This window comes from Pseudonaja textilis, chromosome 2, assembly GCF_049901715.1.
Source record: "Pseudonaja textilis isolate UNSWEBS1 chromosome 2, rPseTex1.2, whole genome shotgun sequence".
Taxonomy (NCBI): Eukaryota; Metazoa; Chordata; class Lepidosauria; order Squamata; family Elapidae; genus Pseudonaja; species Pseudonaja textilis.
The window spans coordinates 227,488,187-227,514,849 of NC_141991.1; the positions used below are offsets into that span (position 1 = coordinate 227,488,187).

Sequence of the window (26,663 nt, forward strand, 5' to 3'; positions counted from 1 at the left end):
ACGTATATTCGTCTTCATTTGTGAGAGAAATGACTATTTAAAACTCGGGAAGATAATAAAACATATCTTATTAGAAAGCAGTGAGGGAAGGTTTCAAATGACAGACATGCTGATTAAATAGCAGCCAAAACTGACCTCTAGGCTATTTAGAACAGTCCAATGGATTATTCTAGCCAATCATGCTTTTAAGGAGCTGAGAGACACCTGGAGTTTTCAAGGATTTTTTCTGGCCTGTTGTGTCTAACATGCTTTCCCATCCTCATTTAAATTGTTCTGCAATATCTCATCACAACACTTACCTTAAAAATTATCAAGAGTTAACAGATCCATCTTATAGTGTGCATAAGTTGGCAGATCTGTCAATAATACACTATAAGTTAGATGTTCCATCGATAGTGTACTAATTTAAAGATGCATTTTGTGTGAACTCTGAAGAGTGAATCAGTAAAGACGGTTGCCAATGTATTATAAACAGGAAATGTGTTACATGAGATCTCTTTTTCATAGTGCGTAACCAGAACAAGCTAAAGATGCCTAGCAATTAAAATTATTCAGTTTAAAGAGGGTTATTACGATCACTATAAAAAAAAACTATAGCAAAAAAAGAAATTGCAAAAAACAAACCACGAACTAGTATTTGATTTCTTTTTAACAAAAACTTTTAAATAAAAGCAGAATATGCAGCATTACTGCACTTGAGCAGTCCCTTTATTTGGATGATTAAATATCTATGGTAAAACAAAACAACTCTTGATATTTACCATCGTTTTAGTGAATGTGCATTCGTCAGCACTTTCTCCTACTGCCAGGCAAGATACTCAAGCCCACAGAGAGGTCAAGTCAAAATTAAATGCTGCCAGGAGAAAAAAAATCTTTCAATAATGCTTTTCATAAAATTTGCTTATATAGGCCAATTATATGCTGCTATTTTGAATTTGAAGCATCACATGAATTACAAGAATTTATATCAATGTACATTCATGTCTAGCTTAATATGTTCAAAAGCTTAAGATTAAACAACATACCATTTCTTGAGTTTGTCTCAAGGGAAAATAATAATAATTTTATAGATATAATAGTAAAACTTAACTAGAAACTATACAATTTTTGAGGTTTTGTTCCTAAGGTGAGTACTAAGATTAAAAAAATCATATGCATTTTTTCTATTTCTTAACGAGAAAAAAAAATCAATTGGTAATGACATTTTTATAATTTTATATTGCCCAAAACCCATAATGGAATGAATAAACAGTATCTAAATTATATCCCTATATGATTTTGACTTGGATGGGATGATATTTCAGAGTGAGAAAGAATCAGGGCACCAGAAAGTAAACAGCAGAGAAAAATCAAAATGTTAGCATTATTCAGTATGTAGGGAAATATTGATAGCATCAACATTCTTATGAAAGCATAGGCTTTCTTTTTTTAAATGGAATTTTTCCATAAACATTTTAAAGAAAAATTCCATGACTAAGTTTTCATCTATCCACATTAAGAACATAAAAAGAAAATAATTATTTTAATCAGACTTCATTTATTAAGCAACACTGAAGGAGGAAGCCTTAACTAGAGTTGAATATGGAATTTTCCAACTTGAAATCAGAACTGAAATATCTCTTTCGCTAAATCCCATAAGACTATCTTATATAACGCAGCCCTGTACTTCAAGAATAAATCTCTGAGCATCCTAGGCTTTTTACACAAAAGGACAGAAGGCGGTGTTCATTTTGCAGCTGGTCAGTACAGGGTAATTTCCACTCCAGCAACAGTTGGGAGTAGACTGCTAGTTTCCAAGAATTATCAGATTTCCATTCTCAGAAATAACCTTTGAGATGGTTACAACAGCCACATGCAGTCAAAGGGGCAAACTTTGACTATTAATAAAATGAAAGCCAAATGCAAACTTGTTGACTTAGAAATCCTGAATGTATAGCCCAGTGCAATTATGGCAAAATTATCACCTAGAACAAAAAAATAATCAGGGTCTCAGCCAGTTCTCTAGATCAGGGGTCACCAACCTTTTGGACCTCAGGGACCACCAAACTCATAATTTTAAATCCCAGGGACCACTAACCGGTCCTGTGGGCATGACCTAATTTGTGGGTGTGGCTTGGTGGTCATGTGACTGGCTGGGCATGGCTTATATGGAAATTTTACATTTATATAAATATTGAATTTTTTTATTAAAAAAGAGCAACTTTTACCCAAAATCAGACAAAGCAGGCAGGCAGATTGAGTTGCTCACAGAATCATTCAGTGATCTATCTATCTGCCATTGGCTAGCTCAGTCTCTCAAATTTGCTTGCCGTGAATCTGCACTGAATAATAGAATCTTCAGTCCTAAGGGAGGTTCGACTGTGCTTAAAAGACTATCTAAAGACTAGCTAGAAATCAAGACATCCAACCATTTCCTGCTTTCAACCTAATCTAAATCTCCCGGCACAGCAGAACACCTGATGCACAGTCTGAAAAATGTCAAAGACACTTCTACAGTTCTGAATACAGAGGAGTTACTTGTACAAGTCTGGTGAATTAAAAGAAATAATATCCTATTTAATGAAAATAATTTACTAAATGTGTATGTCCTTTCTTTTTCCCAGACTTTCTCTATCCTGGTGGGATGCAGATCTATTAGGATTAAAGCTTTCAAAATACCAAACTAGCAGGGGTGGGGAGGGGGGCAGCTATATTTTTCCTAGAAATAAGTCTTACTAAAATCACAAAAGGTGTTGAGGTAATTCCCCATTAGGAGAATGAGCGCATACAGGGAGACGTATTTGAGAGTAGTGTTTGAATAATACACACTGTATTATTGTACAGTAAATGTAGGTTTTTACTTCCAGAAATGTTTAAGCAAAGTTCAAAATAGGCAGTCCAAAGTCATTCACAGGTAAGATCAGTCAGTTTTTAGTCCAGGGATAATCCAATAACAAATTCCAGTGTCAAGAACAGTTCAGTATTAGACTTACATCAAATCCAGGAATAGCAGTCAATTAGAAGAAAAATGGAGGAATGGCAATACTCTCCAACAGAAGGAAATAGAGACTGAGACACTCTCTTCTGAGATTAAGACTAAGACAACCCAGGTTTCTGGCTCCATCTAATGGCCATTTGAGAAACCACACCCAATTACACTTTTGCATTTTCTTAAAGATACAATATTAAAATGTTTCTCCTGGTTTATATATTTTCAACCCAAATAGCTGTTAGGTTACTTACATTCCTAACGTTCTCCCCTTTTGGGTAAGACAATATATATAACCTTACATTCTAAATCCATAATCTTCACAGCAAACTTTATGCTTTATAGAGCCTTGGGCCTTTGTAAAATGATCTACTATATTGTTTTCTGACATACAGTATTCGAGCTTAATCATCTTACTTTGCACACATTGTCTCACATTTAAATATCTTAAATCTGTGTGTTTCGTTCTTGTTTTAACAGCAATATTTGAAGCCATCTGTATTGCTGTATTGTTATCTTCGTAAACAACAATAAGATAAGATATTGTTATCGTAAATAACAATAATTAATTACATTAATTCCCATGTCAATTAGTAGTTGCTTATACAAAACTAAATCTGTACATAATAAAGACAAACATGAGAATTCAGCCTCCATTGTTGACAAACTTAGATGTTGCTGTCTAATAGACCACCATCCAATCAATGCCTTTCCCAATAATACTACAGTACCCGATGTAGATTTTCGTGTATTTATGTCTGTAGCAAAACTTGCATCAGCATATGCAGTTAAACTCAGTTCATCTTTAGGCTCGAAATACAATGCATAATGCATTGTTTGTTTCAGATATCTTAATACATGTTTAGCAGCTTGCCAGTGCCTTTCAGTTGGCTCAGTGTTAAATCTCACTAATTGATTAACACTGTATGCAATATCTGGCCTTGACCAATTACTGAGATAAGATAAACTACCAATCAAAGACTGATAAATGTTCTTATCAAAAATAGGACTTTGAACATCACTATGACTAAACTCCTGGCTCATTGGTGTTTTAGCTGGTTTACAAAGTTCCATTTTAAAACTTTTTAGTAATTGGTTTATCTGCCTGTGAGATATTGTATCCTCCCCTATTTCTAACTATCTTTAAACCAAGATATTGTTTGATTTCTCCTAACTGTTTTATCTTAAATTTCCTCTCTAACAGTGAGATTATTTTAGTAGCTTCTTGTTCAGTTTTGGTGATTAATGCTATGTCATCAGTAAATAATAGCAATAATGACACTATACCACCATTTTATCTTTTAAACAAACATGGATTAGCCATGCCAACTACAAAACCTATCTTATAGTTAATTCTTTAACTATACATTGGTTCCACTCATATCCTGATTGCTTTAAACCATAAAGACTCTTTTTCAATCTCCAGCAATCAGTTGTATTATCATTTTTAATACCTAAAGGTTTCTTTAAATATACTGTGTGTTGCAATGGAGCATGCAGATATGCCGTCTCTACATCCAAATGATTTACAAATGTATTTCTCCTTAGCTGCCCACACTAATGCTGCCCTTAATGTAGTAGCCTTCAGACTAGGTGCAAACACCTCATCATAGTCATTTGCTGTCTGATTGAACCCTTGTGCTACTAACCTGGCTTTATGGGTAACAGTCCCAACCACACCTGTCTTTAGTTTATATATCCATTTACATCCTATGGCATGTTTACCTGGTGGTAACTTAACATTTTCGTATACCTCCAGTCTTTTTAAAGATTCTAGTTCCTTAACCATTGCTAACTGCCAAGCAGCCTGATCCTTAGCAGGATACAGTTTTAGTTCACTATAATTACTTGGAACTGTATTCACTTGGCATACAACACTACCCTGATATCTATCAGGTGGTCATGTTACTCGGGTTGAACGTCTTGGTAATACAGGCCTTACTGGTGGACTTTCCTGTGCCACCTGCTCCTGTTCTTCTACCTCCTCCTGTGCTTTCTATTTAATGGCTATTCGTTCTTTACTTATTTTATCTTTAGGGACTATTTGGGTGTCAATAATAATACCATTGCTGGATTCCTGGTTCCAGTTTATCCCACCCAACGTGCTCTAGAAATTTTGCATTAGCACTACAATAAACATGAGCTGTGCCTTGATCCCAAAATCTAAACGATCTATGGTTGGCCCCATAACCCACAAAAAATAACTTCTTAGCTCTATGTTGCCCTTTCACTCTTACTTGTGAGGGAATATGCACCTATGCTGGAGCTCCAAATGTGTGTAGGTAACTTAAATTTGGCTTTCTGCCATGCCAACAAGTGAATGGCAATTCTCCAGTTGTTGTGTTAACTACATTGTTTAACACATGATTACTACACATTATGTCTTCACCCCACAGTGTTTCAGGCAAACCTGAATCAGATAACATAGTACGAGCCATGGCTTGTAATGTTTGCCCTCTTCATTCTACAAATGAGTTATGTTGTGGTCTGTTAAGGTGCAGAACGTTTATGCTCAACACCAGCCAATTTCAACATAGTTTGGAATCTTTTGTTAACAAATTCAGTCCCATTATCAGTAACTAAAGTAATTACTTTACTCTTCATTTTTTTCTCTGCAAACCTTAACCAGTTAAAGAAATGTTGGAATGTTTCTGTTTTGTTTTTCATAAGATAGCAGAAACCATATCGTGAGTAATGGTCCATAATACTCAAAATATAACAGGCACCTCCTAAACTAGTTTTTTTAGGACCAATCATGTCAGCAAAAACAACCTCTAAAGGTTCTTTGGTCTTAAAACCATTAAGTCTGTTTGCTGGAGTAACCTTACTTTTCTCTTGGCTACAAGCATTACAGTTTAAATACTTGCTACAAGGTTTCAATTTTACTCCCTCTGATAATTCAACAGTTTGTTTAGCATTTTGAAATTAATGTGCCCTAGATGTCTATGTAGTAAATGTATACATTCATCATGTGGCTTAACATTGTTATAAACTGAGTTAGCCATCTTCAACTGGTCATCATGTAACACATATAAATCATTCTTTAAAGTAGCAATAACACTTTTACCCTCTTTTCTCTATTATCCAGTTATCTCCCCTAAAGGTTACTACATAACCAAGATTAACTAAAGCCCTTACTGATAATAACAAATTAAATTTCAGTTTAGGTACATATAACATAGTTAAATGTTCATTTATACAAGAACAACATGCAGTAGCTTCACCTGATGCTTTAATCTTCCATCCATTTGCCAATGATACATGTTGTTTACTTGTGGACATCTTTACAAACCTTTTTCTATCTTTAGTAATGCATTGCGATGCTCCACTATCAACAACCCACAAATCATGGTTTACAGTTGAATTGCTAGACATAGCTAAACTAACATTCTTCTTAGCCTTCTGGTGTTTACTAGTGTTCTGTTATTTTCCTTTCTTACAGAATTTAGCTGTATGTCCCCTAGCCCCACAAGAAAAACATTTCCTAACAGTATAGGCAGTTGAAGATAAATCCTCTTCTTGCAGTTTTTCCTTTCTCAGTTGGTCTCTATCCAGCCGTCTTCTTGCTTCTTCTAACAACCTTCCAGTTATGTCAGTCAATGTCAGTTTATTTCTGGGCAGGACTTCCAGTGAAGATACATAATCATAACTTTCATCCAATGAGGAAAGAATGATGTAAACTTGATGCAGCTCTGAAAATATCAGTTCCTTTTCATGTAGCTCTTGAAAAGTTCTTTTCATGAAGTTTAAATGAGCTAACATATCTCCACCTTTCAGAACACATGCTCTAAACAGTTTATGTGTAAGATGTATGTGTGCACCTACACTGTCACGAACATAAATCCTCTTCAAATTCTCCCAACACTTAGCAGCAGACTCTTCTCCACGAATATGTACTAGCGGCTGGTCACTCAGTGTTAGTCCAATTATACAAAGACCTCGTTTGTTGTTCTGTTTAAAGTTAACAAGCTTCTTGGCATCGTCCTCACTAGCTGTATCCCAAGCATTTATATTCTGTGGATCTTGAACTACATTCCTTAAACCTTCTCTACGCAGAAGTAGACTGCACTTCATAGACCAGGAAACATAGTTTGTTCCATCCAACCGGGTTATCAGTGATAGACTTGTTGAAGTGTCTTGTGCCATCTTTACCAGGATAGTAACCCACAATTAAACAGTAAACAGCTGTCTGTATACAGTACTGTGCATTCACACTAACTCTCAGTTATCTGAGCCTGGTATGGCCTGGGCCCATACCCAGTGTTGAGGTAATTCCCCATTAGGAGAATGAGCGCATACAGGGAGACGTATTTGACTCAGTTTTTAGTCCAGGGATAATCCAATAACAAATTCAAGTGTCAAAAACAGTTCAGTATCAGACTTACATCAAATCCAGGAATAGCAGTCAATTAGAAGAAAAATGGAGGAACGGCAATACTCTCCAACAGAAGGAAACAGAGACTGAGACACATTCTCTTCTGAGATTAAGACTAAGACAACCCAGGTTTCTGGCTCCATCTAATGGCCATTTGAGAAACCACACCCAATTACACTTTTGCATTTTCTTAAAGATACAGTATTAAAATGTTTCTCCTGGTTTATATATTTTCAACCCAAATAGCTGTTAGGTTACTTACATTCCTAACAAAAGGATTTGCTTCTGAGTGTGCATATGGTGGAATCTGGCGCTGAATTACAGGAAGGGGAAGAGAAACATCAAGCTTGAGTTGTTGCTATGCAGAAAGCAGAATGGAAGGGATCCTCCCTAATTTCTTCTCAGCATTTATCAGATAGTTATGTAGAATGTGCTTTAGTCTGGCAAGATTTTGTCTAAGGGTAAACAGTAATAAAGAAATTGCTTAGAGCATTTACTTGTGTCATTCTTGGATTCTCATGAGTGACACAAAATATTTTACTTCTAAAATAAGCAATCAAATGAATACATTGAAATAGTTTTAACTATTGGAACATATATTCATGTAGCACATAAAATTATTGTGCTGTCCTTTTTAAAAGTGTTAACTATCACTAAATATGATAATTTCAATTAATTATATTAATTTATGGCAATTAATTAAGTTAGAGCATCAGAATATTTTCTGGACCTATATTATTTATGACTTTGGGACTACAAAGAGTTTTAATGATGTGCTACAAGTGGCTGTGTCACCGCTGGGAAATTCCCCTTCTCTTGTGCTAAAAATATTGTCAGTTTAAGCACTGTTTAAATTTAGTCAACAGAGCTTTTAAGCGTTCTTGTATGAATTGTTTGTTATGTATGTATGTTTGTGCAAGGCTACTATTGCAATAAATTTTGGAGTAGGACTTAGCAATTTCAATAATCAATTACAATATGTCACAGTACAGCCTTTCTTTTGAAATATATTTAAATTGAGTACTGTAGCTATACTGAAACAAGGTACCCCAATTTTCCAACTGACAAAGTATTACAAAATAATAGACTTGAATATATAAACTCTACACAAGCACATTTTTCATTCCAAGCTATTAAAATTTTATAATTCCTCAGATTTTAGTCTTCAAACTGATTTCATGGTCATTCAACTAAACATAAAATTTTAAGCAAGCTGCACATGCAAAGGGCTTATAAGCAGCTGCAATGCAGACATCTGGGTTCTTTCACAAGAGGCAGCGTATCTGTAAATAGCATTAAATAAAGATTTAAGAGGAAAGAATGGTACAGAATTATCATCCTTGGCAAGAATTCAGCAGTTGCAAACTACCACATGTTGCAGAAAAAAGGTGTTCCTTTTAAATCTTTCTAACTGAAACATAACTAACCTATTCCAGCTTTTCCTGATAGTAAATATTACCTCAATTAAAAAGTTTCTCTGATAATGATTCCCCTACACTGGGGAATGAGGGAGTGAGATGAAATTTTATTTAATGTGTATTCAATGTGACATTAAAAAAAATAAATCCAAAAACAGACAAATTGAAAATCTGTGTATGTTTTGTTTCAGCAGGAATTACCGAGTTAAACACAATATTAACAGTGGTTGGTGAAACATCACTGTATTACAAAAATCACATTTCTTTCAAATCTGGAAAAAATAGTCCTTTTGTTTTTTTACTAATTGAAAATCCATTAATTTGGCATCAGATATATTTCCAGTATTATGAACATTAACCAGCAGGTGGAGTCAAAGAACAGTTTAAAGATAGTTAGCAATTTTATTATAGATTGTGCATGGAAAGAGAGAAATCAATTTTAGGCCTTAGTCGTATCTTTACTGAAAAACAAATTTTACTGGAAAATGGTTGAACTAAAACACCTTTTGTTAAGAATTAGCATTCTTTCTCATTAAATCTAAGATTTCTTATCCTACTACACATATCTATCAACTCACCAAGACAAAAGTACATGCCACTCACAAAAGAAGCATATTGTGAATGGCCATTTCTTATTGGTAATTTTAACTGACTCAACCTCCCTCATGCCATATTCTTAATATTTCTCAGGAGTCTTCCCAATTTTAGGTATATATCCAAAGCTCTTCTCACCACTCTTGATATGTACCATGAAATATATGTATCTCTTTAAAGACACTAAATTCTGTTTTGTTGTACAGGTTTTCTCATACTCAGTTGCTATTCAGAGTGGCAATTTTGTTGCTTTCTTGAATATTTAAAGAATACAGATAGGCTTCAATTTACAATCACAATTGGGCACGGAATTTTGGCTGTAAGTTGGGGCATTTGTTACTCAATTTTACAACGGTTGTTAAGGAAACAATTTGGTTGTTAAGTGAATCCAGTATTTTCCATTGACTTTTTTTCCCCCTACTGTTTTCTCTTCTTTTGGACTACAACCTGAAAAATTAACTACTATTATCATTATTAATAAAGGCTAATGTAAGTTATAATTGAAGTATAAAGGGAGAATCCACTGCCTTTTCCAATCAGATTCCTAACCTCAGTGTGCTCATTTTCCATTCCTGTGTGACAATGCCTCTGGAAACATCTTTTTTCTTTTTGTCCCTAAAAAGAAGGCAACTATTTTTCTTTGAAGATGTTTCGCTTCTCACCCAAGAAGCTTCTTCAACTCTCCCTCTTGAAAAAGTCCCTTTGAGACCCAACTATGACCAGGATGGCTGAGAATCTCCATAGACATTTAGCTATGCACATCTTTCTTCGTGTTTATACTCTTTTCATTTTTAACTAGCCATACTGAAACAAACTACAAAGCATGCCACATTACTAAACAGTTATACGTGTGATGTAATATTCACATTTGTAGAAATGGGCAGCAATCTGAGGATCTTTTTAGTATTCCTGCAGATTCTATTGAGATTATGAATTATAGCTAATGCATAAACAACTGTATTATAGTTTTTGTGCCCAGGAAACAGCAGACAAGATGTCATTCCTTTATCATTGGCCCTAATGGTCTAATTCTTAAAGAAAAATCAATATGTTTCAAAAACCACGTAATTCCTCAATATTCACTATTTAAAGAAACAGAGTTTAAAGGAAGGAAGTAGAAGTTTCTATGCATTTTCAACAGTATTAATATATTGTATTCAGATTTTCATAAATAGGCAAAATTATTTTGGTATTTTCTTCTAATGTACAATTTCCAACCTACTCTTGATATTACGTGTGTAAATTTGTGACTTTTCCTGATAATATACATTGGCAACACTTACTGAGAATTACCCACCACATTTTTTAAAAATAATCCTTTGATCAGAATATTATAAAATATTGTGTTGCCTAGTTTTGTATATTTTATCAATAAAATAAACAAAACTAACAAAATACATTTCCCCCTTTTTAAAAAGGTTATTCTGAAAAATCTCACTGAATAGGCTAAAAAAAAACCTGCTTGCCTGGGAAACAGATCCAATGTGCAATGAAGTCTTATGACTTCTATATAATTATATTTAAGAGGAACTGAAGAGGCTTGTTAAGCATGCTTTGCCAACTTTTGCCATATATGATCATTCGGCTAAGGGGAAGAAAGGAAACATTGATATTGGGCATTAGATGATTTATATTTTTCTCTCAGGATTGTCGAAATCAGCAGGTCTAAAATTGTAATATAAATTATGATGTGCTAGAATTTTATTTAGTGAAGTCTAGCAGTAGTGGTTTCCACTTAGTACTAACTACTTTCTCATAGTGTCCAAGAATAGAGATCATCGGGTCTGAGTAAATAACCTGATTATGTCCAGTTATCAGCATCACTGAAAGAAATGTTCTAGTATTTGAAAGCTACAGTATTTATGCACATTGTATGATTCTTCTTTCAAAATATGAACAGAAAGAAAAGGACTACACTCAAGGGAATTAAAAGCTCCAAGACTAGAAGAAAATGAAACACAAACAGTACAAACCATAATAATCATGTTATTGGCAATGATAAGTGAGAATCATTGGTACTAAACAATTTGTTAAGATTTTAAAGCTGCCACAATATTTTTTTTTGTTACAGTGAATCAACTGTTGCTGTATCAAACTTAGTTCTGCATAAAACTTACACCACACTACTTGGAATTTCTCCGCTGTAAGAAAAGCGAATAAACTATTTTTAACAGCGTTATTGTGTTAACTTTATGAATTAAAATTATCTCAACTATAAATAAAGCATAATTGAAACATCAGCCTTCCAAACATGGGATTTGACTTCCAATCAGATGAAAAGTAGTCTAAGTGCTCCTAAAAACTACAAAACACTTGTCTGATTAACCAAAACAACTAAGTGTCAAGCTGTTTAGTTTGATTAACATAATGGAATAGCTACACAAAAACACAAGTAGAATATGTTTATAGAAAACCTTATATGTTTAGGAAAACTTTGTAGAAAATGTATCATAGCTAATGTATTGGAAGGAAACCACAGGAGATGTACTTTGTAAACCACACAAACAAATGGCTTTTTCAATCTAATTCCAAACAGTAAAGTAAAAAGAAAAACACTTTTTCAGACTCTTCACCACTTACTGGCACACAGCAGTTTGAAATTGTGAAGTTTAGAAAATATAACTTGACCAAATAAAGTAAAGCAAGCCTTATACCATGCTCCTTATATTCAAATTGCAAAGCAACAGTTTATTACTCTGGAAAGATTTCTTCTGGTTTGCTGCCCACACCCATCTGGACTACGTAAACCATTAACCATTTTATTCACTTTATTCTCTGGAAGTTCTATTTTTGCCATATTTAACAATTGAAACTCTAAATGCAATGATTAGGCACTAATGTTAACATCTCAGGTGTTCTATTCTTTTTTAAGGATAGGTTGCATACATACTGGATTATTTGTTCATTATTTGCATCTCTGTTGTATCAGTAATAGATTAGGAAGTAATTTCTACATATAGATATAGTAGTCATTTCTGCTATTACTGTCACATTTTTGAAGACTAGACAAATCTATCTTTCATGGCTCATGTTTCAGAAGAACCTATTCATGTATATGACATTCTGCAGTCATGTTGCAGCTAAGCAATAATCATATTGGAAAAGAAACATGGATTTAAGGTAATCCGTGGAGTTACAGCATTGGAGAAGTAACTCCGTATGTTAAAAGTATGCCTAAATACACCTTTACAGTATTTTTTAATTTTGAGTGGAAGTCTTAAGAAAAACCTATATTTACCTTCAATAATCTGAATAGCTTTCCTCCCACCTCCAGAACACTGATAAAATTTGTTGACTATATAAAGGATTCCAAGTAACCCTTGAGTTACGAATGTAATGGAGCCTGCCAATTACATTCGTAAATGGAGGATTGATAGTAGTGAATCATGTAACTTGAACATGATCACTCCCTGGTTTTGCACACACATTCGCTGATGAATGCGGAGGTCGTTAAGTGCACGAGATGGGGAAGGCCGAAAGGGAGGGGCTAGTGCTTCTGACCATCCAAGGCTTCCCCTGACCATAGATTTCATCCAGGCCCCTGTTTGCAGAGAACTGACTGTACTTTAGGCCTCTCTGCAAACGCACCAACAGCCTGAAGCACTGAAACAGGCCAAGAAACCAAAAGCTCAGTAGATCTTTGCAAGATGACTATCCACAAGCCTGGGGGGTGGCGGGGTAAATAGGCAGGGCAAATATTGCAGACCCTCTGCAGTCGTTTGTAAGGGTGAATGACTGCCATAGTGCCGTAACACTTGTAACTTTGGGACTGTGCCATAAGTACTGAAGAGGGCATTATGTCACAACTTTGAACGGTTGCTAAGTGAACTATCATAACTCAGAGATTACCAGTATATTCATGCTGTATGACCTCTTTTAGTTTGGGAAGAATCTGTCTACCAGTGTAATGCTTCACATGCAACAGACTGACTCAATGGAGAGTCCATTTTTAGCCATCCTTCACCCCAAACATTATTGGGAAACTTTCTGGACTAAATCTGGGGACACATGGTGGTGTTAAAGAAAAGGAAAGAAGGGGAAATTCCATTTTAGAAATCTGTTCATATACTTTGGACAGGATATTGTTATATTTTATAGAAGGATGTGGAAGAGAAACAGGAGAAAGATAATAACCACTTACTTAAGCATATTGCCACTGACTTCAAATTGGGCAATGTTGATATATTCCATAATTAGTTAACTCTATTTAAATGTTAGGTTTCTTATCTTTTAATTAATAATATACAAAGCCGCCCACATAATTTTATTTCAACTTTTCAACTTTAATTATCCCAGCCTAATTATCAGTCGTTATTAAAAGATTTTGAACAGAAACCAATATGCACATACTGTGACTACAAACAACGAAGTTATATGAAAAAAACCTTTACATATTTAAAGTGCAATAGATCCATGATTTTAAATAAATTCAGAAGCAGCAGTTAAATTTGTCAGAATTTTCTCCTTTCTATACATTGAAACAACCATTTACTTGCCTGTCAGAATATTTTACAGGACTTGATTTCCCTGAGATTGGGCACTCGGGGACATGATCAGATCTGCCATCTTTGCAGATAGATTATGTGCCTCATAATACTGGGCTTCCTTTTCCTACCACATTGTATCAGAAATCCCTGCTGTGTAGAAGGAACATTTTTAGGAGAGAGTGTTAAATATTTCCCTACTTTTAATAGATGTTTGCCTACTTAGAAGAAATGTGAACAGCGTGAAATAATTTCTAGTCACATTTGTTATCAAATGAACTTGCTTCTTTTACATTTACATTCATTTCCATTGTTTAACACCCTACACAACATTTAAACTAATTTCTTCCCACGTGCAGTGTTAATATTCTACAGCATGAAGTGCTAAAGAATCTAAATTACCTGAGGGGAAAGAAGCAAGGTTGTACTATCTGGTATTCAGTTTGCTTGGCCAATTATAATAACAACAAATACTAACCTGGTTGATCAGCCTCTGTTCCAACTCTTGCAGGACTTGGTGCCATGGGTAGTGGTCGAACCGGACGAGGCTTTGGAGTAGGGGGAGAAATTTTTTTCCTTCCAATATATTCTACGTAAGTTCCTGGAAAATCTCCCCTCTCCCCAGTCATTTCATTATAGCCATTCAACCAACCAATTTCCTCAGGTTTTCCTTCTTCTCCATCACTGAATCCAAGAGCAACTAAAGTACCTTTACTCACAGTTAAAATATCTCCCAAATGTAGGTCAATGTCTTCTTCTCGTTCTTTTTTGTAATCATATAAAGCTTTGTACTGGTATCCTTCTGCACTCATTTTGGCAAATTTTAGCACAATTATTATAATGAACAGCAAGCCAATTCTAACTTGGATTTATTGTATATACAATTAAAGAAGTTTTAAACACGGTGATACATATGAATTATGAGGATTGTAACTCAAATATGAAAAAGGCACCACAACCCGTGGTTGTGCATTGATGTTATTGTTGTTTCTTTGTAGTTAGACCAGGAGAAATTGTGATTTAGATTCCCAGTTAATTCTTTTTCGGGTCTGTTTGGCACTTAATGGCAGAGTTTTTCAAAGTGGAGTGAATGTTACTTTTTGCTGAACTTTCTTCTGATAGCTTCGCCATAATGTTCACTTTTCTTAAAACCTTTGTTGTAGAATTCTGCACATACTTTACCTATGGAGAAAAAAACATTGAGACACAGAATTAGTGCAATTATTCAGGTATCAATGATGGTCACCCAAATGTTCATGCACTACAAATCTCAATATGATTTGTGGATATGGAGGAGAGGACTGAAGGGAGTTAAGACTTGGAGGACAAAAATACTGGGATGAGCAACTTTTCTTCGTGGTAACTTTTTCATAAAGAGAACATTGTCATAAATAAAAACCAAAACAAAAGATAAAGTTCTGATTTTTTTTTAAAAAAAGTTTTGCATATTTAACTCCAATGAAGTCCAAAAAAGATTCTTTTGTTTGCAAATCAGATAGAATAGAAATCCTCTCTGCTGCTTTGAACACTATTATGTGTCTGCTGACATTTCCCTGACATTAAGCTGTTTTAAATGTTTTTAATAAATGACACTTTGGTGAGCCCTGTGCTATGAAGCTTCCACTAGCTTGCAAGACAAACTTTGCCAAAAACTGATAGAAAACCATGCGTGATGTCACAAAATAATACCTATAGTGTCTACAATAATGGACCTCCAGTACCCACCTTGTACTAAACTCTGTGCTTCCAGAATGGGACAACAGAGCCACTTCTGTACCCAAAGATAAACTGCCCAACAATATGTGTTCTTTAAACTCAAAGGACAACCATATTGATAATAAATAATTGAATAGTAAATATACACAAAGCAAAACATCCTGAAGCATGATTTATCTTTTCCAACAATGCATTGGAATCCATTTAGATTATAGAGAAAAGTTCCCCAACCTTTCCAATTTTGCAGACTGGCCTGAGGGAGGATTGGGAGAGGGGGTGGTTCTGTACTGGCCTGAGGGAGGGTTGGGAAAGGGGGTGCTTGCCCGCTGCTTGCTCAAGTGGGGAATGCATACACATGTGCATTCACCCGCCACTTCCACAGCTTGGTTCTGAAGGGATCAAGGCCTGTACTGTGCTGCGGCCTGGGCATTGGGGACCCCTGCCTTGAAGGATTCTTAGAAATTAAAATGGTGTATGGTTGCAGACTAATACTTCCCACATTTGCCCACTTGCCAGAAAAAAAGAGCTTAGTTAATAGAGACCAAACAGGTAGAAGAGATGCAAACAGTAAAGATCAATTTAAGCTTATGTCTTCAAGTAACTCTGTCTTCTGTAATAGATATATCATCATGGCATCCCTTTTTTAAGAATGCCAGTAATGTGCTTTCAAAATTGCACGTGTCCATCAACTCCCCCAACTCCCTACAGATCCTAGTCTTTGTTGCAACATCTATTCTTGATTTAAGACAAATTTCCAAGTTATTCTATGAGCAAAATGAACAAAACATAACTGGGAAGCCACATTAATTGAAGAATGGAAGATTGTCTCTTAATGGCCAAGCCATTATTGTATCCATTTAATGCAATTCTCTTCTCAAACTACAGACCCTCTGGCCTTTCTCAAATCACTGACCACCTGTGATTTTACACACTGCAGCTAAATTCATTCCCTGTGCTAAAACTTAAGCAGAAATCTCACAGATAATATGTGGCTAGATAAGGATCTTGACAGCGAATAGATGATTGGAAATCTAACTGCTTTTATTGTAACAATGGTTCAAATCTGCAGCTTTTTCTTCCTAATTTTCCCACAAGCTAACATGTTCCTTGGGGAGTGTAAGAAGTTAAGTTGTTGTAGAGTATTCCCAAAGATGTCAACTGTAGTTCATAGGCTATCTACTTATTTTCCAACATGAAAACCCCAATCTTTCCTCATGATTATACAATAATGGCTTCTGTAGCCATGATTTAAATAGTCATATCTTTATCAGTTTACATATTGGAAAAAAAAATACTGTAGTTCTCACTTATCCTCAATCCAATATTTTCCCACCAGTTTCAAGGTATGTAAAGCCTGTAACATTTTGCTAACTATTAGTAGTAAGTTTAGATGATTTATGGAAATGTATTTTGCACAAATTGGAGCTGTCTGTGCAGCTTTGGGTAGCTATTTCCCTCTCAAAATGTGTCCTCTCACTTCGGGCCTATATATGTTTCATCTATCACCTACCCAGGGGTGGGATTCTACTAGTTTGGACTGGTTCAGGCAAGCAGGTAGTTCCAGTGATCATTTGGTCCCACCCACCCTCCCCTGCTCTTCCCTGTGCTTTATTTCCTTGTTTTGGAGCACAGCTGATTTGCGTGGCAGAGTGGTTTTGCTGCGCCTCAGCTGTTTTACTCACCAGGGCTGAAATAGAAGGTAAGTATTATCGCTAAAAATGTTTTTTTTAAATGGTGTGCACACGTGCAAAGCGTGCAGTCACTGAACTGGTTGTTACACCGGTTGAATCGCACCACTGCACCTACCCCTTATCCCACCCACTCAATTTTTGAAATCAACCACACTTTAAGCTTCCAAAGTAATAGAAATAGAAGAACCCAGACCACATTACCCCTTTTATCTGAAGAAAAGAAAGGGCATACTTGGACAACTTTTAAAGTCTTGTATGAAGATCTTTTACACGTAGCTGCAGCACACTCTTCAATATTCTAAAATACAATAGCTCAAAATAATTGGAAAATGTATTGAGTTTTGGAAAATTATTTACCATGTTTCTGCACTGCATGTGTACATGTATGTGCGTGTGCATGCACACACACACACACACACACAGAATCCTCACTTAATGACCAGTCACTTAACAACCATTAAAAGTTATGACAGATCTTCCTAACGCTACTGATGACCCAGTTTCACAGTTCTGATGGCACCCCCTCGGGGGGCCCTTGTGGTCACATGATTGTATTTTGGGCAACTAGCTCACATTTATGGTTGTTTGAATTGTCCAAGATAAGTGACTGCAAGTTTTGGCATTTTTTGCCAGTTTCCACTTAGCGATCCTCACAACTTACAATCGTGGTTATGGGCTCAATTATGGAATCCAAATTGCACTGGAGATGCAATTAATTTGAATAAATAATTCATAAGTGATTTGGATGCTCAAATTTGGTAGGATGATTAGGCCTCTGCCCTTTTCTATCCATGGGATCTATTGAAATGCAAGTAAATAGAATGAGGACAAATATTTGCTTGAGCTGCCTGTAGCCTTGTTCTCTCTCCTCTTTTAACTATGTCTGCATTTACATTTCTGATTTTTTAAAAAAAACCAGATACAGTTCTTAACCATTTTGAAACCAGCAATGGAGCCCTAGAATTCTATCGGTAATTTTTCAGTACTGGAGTTTTGTATATGCTTCTTCTTTTACCCACTTCAACTCCTTTTGGGTAATTCAACTTCCCGGAGCAAATGCAAATTTATTTTATGTGGACTCCTTCTCCTTGGATATTTTAGTTTTGGGTTTTTTGCACCCTACCTACTAAAAATATAGAATGAAGTACAAAAAATTAAAATATGTTTGGCACTGCTCAGATAACTTTTAATTTTTGTTAAGTACATATTTGTAATGGGTTACCGTATTCCCAATTGTTTCCTTATTCCATATAATTTTAAATATAAATATAAATTTCAAAAGTATAGAATACCCGCTTCACCTCATATATACTGATTGGTGAATGTTTTCAACAGGATGATGAGATATTGACAAGAAAAATGGCAATGAAATCAGAGGAGGAAACCAATCAACTTGCTTATAAATTAGACACATTTGCAATCTGGGCAATGAATGACTACAAGAGAAGGGTAAGGACTGACAATTAAGACAACATATTTTATGATGATGTTATTTTGCACTGACACAAGAGATGTAGACAGCAGTTTATATTAACAGGGACCAAATAGCTTCTACTTCATGTCTTTTTCAAAGACTGGAATTTTTCTACTAAACCATGAAACTGTCAAGGCCAACAATTCTCTACATGTAGGCAGCCTGTTCGCCACAGAAATGGATAATTCCAAACAACAAATATAACTATATCAGCCTATTCATCATTAATCAATACAATATGATTACAGTAATCCATATCTTCATTGGTCATCTGTGCTTGACCATCAAACTGACATTTCTCCTTTTGCATGTACATCCAAGAACAATACACAGTGAGAGAATCATTTGCCTTGAATCATACTTAATAGCTTTTATATTTTTATTACACTATAACAACGAAAATATTAATATAGTTTCTTGTCAAATTTCACTACTATGGCTAGGGCCTTTATCTTAAAGAAATGCTATATTGCTATTAGTATTCTTTTCTCTGGTAATCTTTCCCCAGAGCTGTACTAAGAAAAACCCATAGAACTATAGAGTCACTCTTTTTTCCTAGATTAGAATAACATTTTTAACATTTGGCATCTGTGCAAATATGTCTTGTTATTCTGAGATGAAACTTTTGAGATGCAGCATGGTTTCTATACAACTGTTTCTCCTTAGATGAAGCCATCCTCCCTATCTTTTTATATATTCATTTGTCATGTATCTATCCATTCATCTAACCACTGAGCCATCCACCATATGCAGTCATATGCACACCTATGTATGCTTATTCACACCTACAAAGTAGTAGCATTTGAAGAAAATTTCGGTGAATCTTAAAAACCCACTGATTTGATTGATTATGGAATACTGAAAAAAGTTATAGACCAGGCTAGGAAAAATTTCAACAGTATGTCATAGACAAACAAAATATAAAAGCAAAACAAAATTATTTTTATTGGAGAAAAAAATCCATGACCATTTCGTCCATACTTTTAATGCATGGTTTGCAGGTATATGAATACTGCAAAGTCCAGCACTGTTTTTGACACTGTCATTGAGAAATGCAATACTTAATAATTATTTGTTTATCACTGATTCATAAGCAACAACAATGCTAAAGGTAGAACAGTAACACCAGGGAATAACTCTGGAGATACATTTATGTAAGTCAGAATTATTAATATTCAGTGGAAATGTTTCTATAGTTTCCTGTTTTGTGTCCCAGCAGGTGGCAGCACCTGGCTGATCTTACCTGGCTAAAAAGCTAAGCAGGGTCAGTCCTAGGATGGGGGACCTCCAGGAAATGCTACATTAGACTAGTAGGTAAATACACACACACAAAGAAAGGCACAGAGATTCTAAAAGGCTGGAACAGCAAAACCCTCTGTCTTGCTTTCAAGTTATCTAACTGGTTGCATCCATCAAGTTCAACTGAAGACAGATGTTATTTTTATGAATCTGCATTGATCAGTCATGCTAAAATGGAAAAATAACTTCAAATTATAATCCATAGGTCAATCATAATAGCTTTTAATTTTCATTATCTTCACCTGCAACTCCAGTGAAATGCAGATTTGGGGAGAATGGGCAATAATTATTAGTTAACTTTCCCATATTGCCATTTATTATCCTTTTTTTTTGTAAAACCTAAAACAATTACATTCACCATTCGGATGCAGCAGTTATATGCCTTTCATTTAATAGCTCAAGGCAGCAGACAGTCTCTACTTAACAACTGGTTGTTTAGCAACCATTCAAAATTATGACAAATTCTCCAAAAGGTACTTACAACCCAATTTCGAAGTTCCAATAGCCACCACCTCTCACCCCACAATCATATATTTGCATTTGGGCACTTGGCTACCGCTCACGTTCACGGCCCTTACAATATCCCACAGTCACATTTTCAGTGATTTCTGAATTTCTAGCATTTATTTCCCATTTCTGGCAAAAAACACTCATTGGGGATAATAGATTCATTTAACAACTGTGGCATTTGCTTAACTATTGCTGCAAAAAAGGTCAGAAAATTAGGTGTGGTCATGTGGCGACCCACTTAATTGCCGCAACTTATGACCATAATTCTGGGTTCAATTATGTTTGTAAATCAAGGACTGCTGGTACACAACACTTTCTCCTCCAATGTTTCTTAAATCAGCTCTCTAAAGCAATTTGGGCTGGGAGAAATTAATTGCCCCAAAGCTCCATCACCTGAAATTAATTAGAAATTAGCTCTAATTCAGTACTTTAACCACTATACCACCCTACCTCTCCAAGCGATTACATCTAGAAAAAAGTCCTATTAATACAAAATATCAGGAAGTACTTCTGTACCAACCACCATCTATTCAACACTACTGAAAAGTTTCTTACAGAAAATCAAAACAAACAGGGCCTGCCAAAACTAGTGTTACTTTGAACAGCAAATTGTCTTCTTTAAATGTACCTATTGTCCTTCTCTCCTTACTGTGTTTACCTTCTTAATCTAAATAAGTCACCAGTAATTATCCATGTGCATTGCAGAGTTTCTTTTCAATAGGTCCTTTCCATTGTTTTTCTATGCTTTCCAACTGAAAGAATTAACATGCATTATTAAAATAAGTTACTTCTGCCCATTTCCAGACACTGCCTGAGAGTATTTTATTTAGACTTATGCATAACGGCAAACTGTGTACCAAAAGAATCCAGTGGCAGTAACGTATAGAGAAGTATTGAGACCAAAGCACCACTGAAATCTTAGATTTTTTTAAAAAAATTTACACAAGTGTGCATGCAGGCACACTCAAATATGATATACTTATCATATAATAATTCTTTTATATTAAACTCTGAATCTTGGAGAATATTTCAGTGTTTTGGAACTCATGATTAAAGTTGTATCTTATCTTAAAGCACACCACCAAAATATTTCACATTAATTTGAAAGGTTATCAATCCATTGCTTATTTTAGAACTTCCACACTATAACATGACAAAAACTGGACACAAGGGGTGAAAATATCTAAGTATGAATTAAATTGTTCTGAAGTCATTTTAACTGTACTGTTTTCCTTCCTAACTTCTGCAGCAAACCAGAAAATATACTTTTAAATATATCTTGCCTTGAGATGTTGGAATACTGCCAACGTTCAACTTAATATGCGTACACTATGTACCAGAAAATTAACACTTGCCCAAATATTCCAAATTGTTTTGAAATATTTATTATCTTAATGAGAAATAGTTTTGGGTTCAATAGGGGTGTCAGGAGATATTCTCAGTTTATTTTTGTAGCCATATGTATTCTGATAGTCAAATAGTTTCTCTAAACTACAAAAACTGATTACTCGGGTTTTGTCCCCTAATGTGCTAGTGTAGGATACAATTCAGTCCCCCACATATTAAAACATAAAAGGATTATTATAATATAAACAAGGTTTATCAGAAGCTCTAACCCATTGGGATTAATGATACATAATACGGAAAAAGAATGTATTTTACTTTCTTAGGTACAAATACTTTCTTACACCCAATCACCCATGGTAAAGTTTAATACGTTCATTACTATGAAAATATCGAATATCTAACTCACTGTGAGCTATTATGAAAGATTTCCTTTTCTGCTGTTTGCCCATAGAAGTTACCATCATTCTCTTGTACAACTCCTCTCTGGTTCTTCAACTTTATTTCTATATAGTAGTATTTAGCACAGCTGGCAATACTGGCCAAACTATCAGCTTTGCAGCACTATCTTGTCTGCAGTCTATCAGAGAGGAAAGTGACTTTCGCGTGACAAGCCCAGTTGGGCAATAGCCTCGGTATCAATGTTCTGCTTCTGGAGATATGCTGAAGTACTCTGCCTAAGCACATTTACATGACCTAATATTTAGAAAACAAATCAGAAGTTTTTGAAGGAGGACACACAGACCTATCCTATTTAATCCAAACCTAAGCTATTGCCTATAGCTATGATTACATAAACTGTCTAGAACTGATTAATTATAGAAGTCTTTACACAGCTTATTCATATACACGAATGCCAGATAATACATGTAGGATTATGGGTTTAGAATAGTCAGAGATACACAGAGCCTCCATTAAATAAATATGGCTCACATTTTAAATATCTGCAGTTAACGTGATCCCAAGTCATGAAGATCATCCAGTTGCATCTCTGAAAAGCTCTGCTTATCCCCACCGCCCCCCAAAAAACCAGAATGCAACAGAAATCAATATAACGCCACCAGATTAAGGCTGCAATCTTAATCTATTTTCCTGATTATGAATCCCAGCGAACTTAGCCAAACCTATTTCCGAGAAGACAAACACAAAATTGCGTTAACTGTTCACACCAGGGAAATATTAACATATTTTTCATATTTTTAAAAATATTATACATATCCAAAGTAGTTACTTCCACATCAGAGGTCTTAAAATTATGATAGAACAGAACAAAATAACAGAATTCAAAGGGACCTCCAACCCCCCTGCTCAAGGAAGTGACCCTATACCATTTCAGATAAATAGTTGTCCAATCTCTGATTTAGTAAATGACAGCTCAATAACACAAACTATATTAACATACTTGACTTTGCTTAAAGTATTTTTTTTCAATTCACTACACATTTTGCATTTGTCATCCTGAAAGCAAAAAGTTGCACTTAAATTTTTAGTTGTTGCACTCAGCTTAAAACGTTTTCCTATGACTGTACTCATAATTTAATCTAATATAGTTTCCAGAGCTTTCTGGAGCCTGCAAAGTTATAATAAAAAAATCAGCAATCAGAAGAAAAAGTTGTATCAAAACAATGAATATATATGCCGGAAAGTGGATAATTAATCAAAATTTAAAATCATCCCAATTCTGAGTTTATTTTAAGCATAACTCCTATTCAAGTCAATCAACTTTCATTTACATCAATATGCTTTGAATTCAGAACTGAATTTTAATTATTTCTACAATAAAATAAAATAGAATACAATAAATTAGGAACCATGTACTACTTAAATTTCATTCCAGTGATTTTTTTAAAGTGTCACAAGGCAATTTATTTGTCTTGTTATTGATGTGCGATTTCTCAGGAGTAAACATAACCATGAATCCCAGCAATCTGCTTTATCATACAATTAATTACATACAGTTTAAATTATCCTTTTAATGTTTAGTTTTTGCCAACAAAGTTAGCTTATACATACTTTATTCCACAGTCATCACAAGATGTGCCACAGATGTAGAGTCACTGGGTCTCCTAACAGCCAAAACAGTGTGAGAGGCCGCTTGCTTTCCAAAGATTTTTGGCCAGAACTGGTATCACAACTGCTTGCCTCACAGTTGTCAGACACAATTTTACACATGCAGCTATTCCAGTGGTTGGGAAGAAGAATTTGGCATTAAAAACCCACCAGATTTTTGTCCCTCCCATGCGCTCAAAACCTTCAACCACTCATTTGTTCTTTTCAGAACCAGACACTCTGATTTCCAAGAAAGTCACAATACTCCTTAATAAGAGCTATTCTTCCCAAATGCCATTAATAAAGAAACGAAAGACAAAGCAGTGTTCTCAGCAGCACAAGAAGTTCTCTCAACAGCTCACTAGGCTTTTTCACTGAAATTTACACAGGCCTCCTAAAATATCACTGCTATTGATTCAACCCATGGCACCTCCATGTACCCAGCAGCAATCAAATCTTTTCCGCCCACAGCCCCCAATTGTGATGGTTGCAGTTGTGTGCAATTTTAGTACCAAGCTTTATTTAGCATTTACTAGTCTAACACTTCCCCTGCAGACTGTTTCTAGGCAAGGAAGAATGGACACTCACTTCTGGATTGCTAAAAATAGTAGTAATAATAACAATAAAACTTAATAAGCTGGCAATGAGTTTCCTCGCCACTGGTGCTCAGACGGGATGCATTGGATAAAAAGAACGGGGAAACGGTAGATAATATTAGAAGGGCAATTAATGTCTATCTTGAACTAAAGAGCCAAAAAACTCGAGACGCTCAGAAATTTATCGGATTCAACAGCCTTTTCAACAGTTCGCCTACTCGTGTTGCAATTCAGGGCAAATTTACAGTGACTGCGGTCAGGACGTATTATCTTCGGTGGACAGGAAAAAACGTGTTGAATGTGGGCATTCCTGCAATATCTTCCCCTGGGCTGCCAGAGCCGTCTGCCCGCAGTCTCTGGCAGTCCCGCGTGCCTGGGGTTACGAGATGCCAGGTAACGCAACCATTATGACGGCGGCTAAACGCTTAAGCACATTTTCTTCACGAACCGCCTCCGCGTCCAAGCCGCAGGGCCCGGGGACTCCACGGAACCCCATGCAGGTCGGGCTCCAGCGCTTGTAGCGGCTCCTGGAACTTCCTCTGCTCAGCAATGCTCAGCAAAGCGCGGGCGGGGGGTGGGGGGGAAGAGGCAGGCAGGCAGGCAGGCAGGAATAGGAAGCCGCTTTCCACGCGTCGCGCTTGCAGCCCCGAGCCCGTCGCGGGGAGAAGCTGCCAGTAGCAGCAGCAGCAGCAGCGAAGCCCGCGGCCTCGCGCGCCCCTTCCAGCCCCGGGCTTGCAAGAGGCCTCGCTGAACCGCGCAGGATATTGCCCAGGCGCGCAGCGTCCCAGTCCTCTTGGCGTTGCCCTCGCTAGGCCGCCCAGATACCCGCGGAACCCACCTCACCTTCCGCCGCCAGCTCTCCGAAGCCTGGATCCGCGCGCCTCCCCACCGAGGCAGGGAAAAGGAGGCGATTCTGCAGAAGCCGCCCGTACCTTCGCCTTCGCCGCTTGCCGCAGCCGCGCCGCTCCCTCCCGCCGCCTCCGTCCCGGCCAAGGCAGCCCGAGCCGCGTAAAGGCTGGCCGCCCTCTCAGCTCGCCATTCGCTCCTCCTCCGTTCCGTCGCCCCTGCCAACCCGCTCCGCGCCTTGGGGACCCAAGCACCGCCTCCCCGCCTGGCTGGGCTGTCGCGCTGCTAGCGGGCTGAGAGCCGCCGCGGGCTGGTTGCTGGTGCCGGCTCGGAGCGGCTCGGCCTGCTGCTTCCTCGCACGGCGACCCCCGTCCTCTTTTTTTTTTCCCCGGCCAGCAGGGGAAAAAAAAATAGGGCGGTCGTGGCCCAGGAGTGGGGCGTAATAGAAGGGGGCCCGCCGGCGTGAGATGGGGAGGGCGTTGTAAAGCGTAATACTTGGGTGTCTCTCTTCCGCCACCTCTCTTTTGGCCCTTTCTCACTCGCCTTGGAGGCTCGGAACGGAACTGGCCAAGGCGACGCCAGAGCCTCGGTTGCTTCATGCGGGATTGCGCTGCACCCCAGTCCGCATTTGTTTCTTCATATATATATGATATATATATATAGCTCGTGCGCTGAAATTCCAACGCAGGCAGGCACGTGCGCGCGCCCCCGCTCAGCCTTAATCACATTAATGTAGTAATCGGTTGGTGTCTGTGGCGGCCTGTCTCCGCATTTAAAGTTTGGGGACTGAAAAGGGACCTGGGTTAGGGATTTTAAAAAAGGAGCAAGCTGAACTTCCTCGCGTAGTGGAATTCAGGAAGACAGCAAAATAGCCTTACCTGATCTGCTTTTGTGACCTGTGTGGTACAATACAGCCGGAAGGGACAGGTAGTCTTCGACTTGCAACTGTTCCTTTTAACTGACCGTTCAAAGTTACAACATCACTGGAAAAAAAATGACTTCTGACCGTTTTTCCACAGTTACAACCTTTGTGGCATCCCCCAAGTGATCAAAATTCAGATGCTTGGCAACTGGTTCATACCTATGACCGTTGCTGTGTCCCAAGGTCATGTGATCAATGTTTGCAACCTTTTGACAAGCAAAATCGATGGGGAAGTCAAACTGACTTAACAATTGTGTTACTAACTTATCAACTGCAGTGATTCACTTAACTGTGGCAAGAAAGGTTGTAAAATGGGGCAAAATACACTTAAATGTCTCACTTAACAACAGAAATGTTGGGCTCAGTTGTGGTTGTAA

The 26,663-nt window shown here is 36.8% G+C and overlaps 1 protein-coding gene across 3 annotated transcripts in view; it reads right to left on the reverse strand.

Moving 5' to 3' along the window:
* The window catches only part of PIK3R1 (phosphoinositide-3-kinase regulatory subunit 1), a 62,223-nt gene extending 36,704 nt beyond the window's left edge, over positions 1-25,519 (reverse strand). The window contains exons 1-2 of one of the 3 annotated variants that reach the window (XM_026717444.2): positions 25,362-25,519; positions 14,318-15,021 (exon numbers count right to left, since the gene is read on the reverse strand). In XM_026717444.2, the coding sequence (XP_026573229.1) occupies positions 14,318-14,651 (334 nt within the window). In that variant the 5' untranslated portion in view covers positions 14,652-15,021; positions 25,362-25,519. Of the gene's footprint in view, positions 1-14,317; positions 15,022-23,886 lie in introns of all 3 variants that reach the window. The other 2 variants (XM_087927206.1, XM_026717453.2) reach the window with 2 other exon arrangements.
* Positions 25,520-26,663: the final 1,144 nt, after the last annotated feature.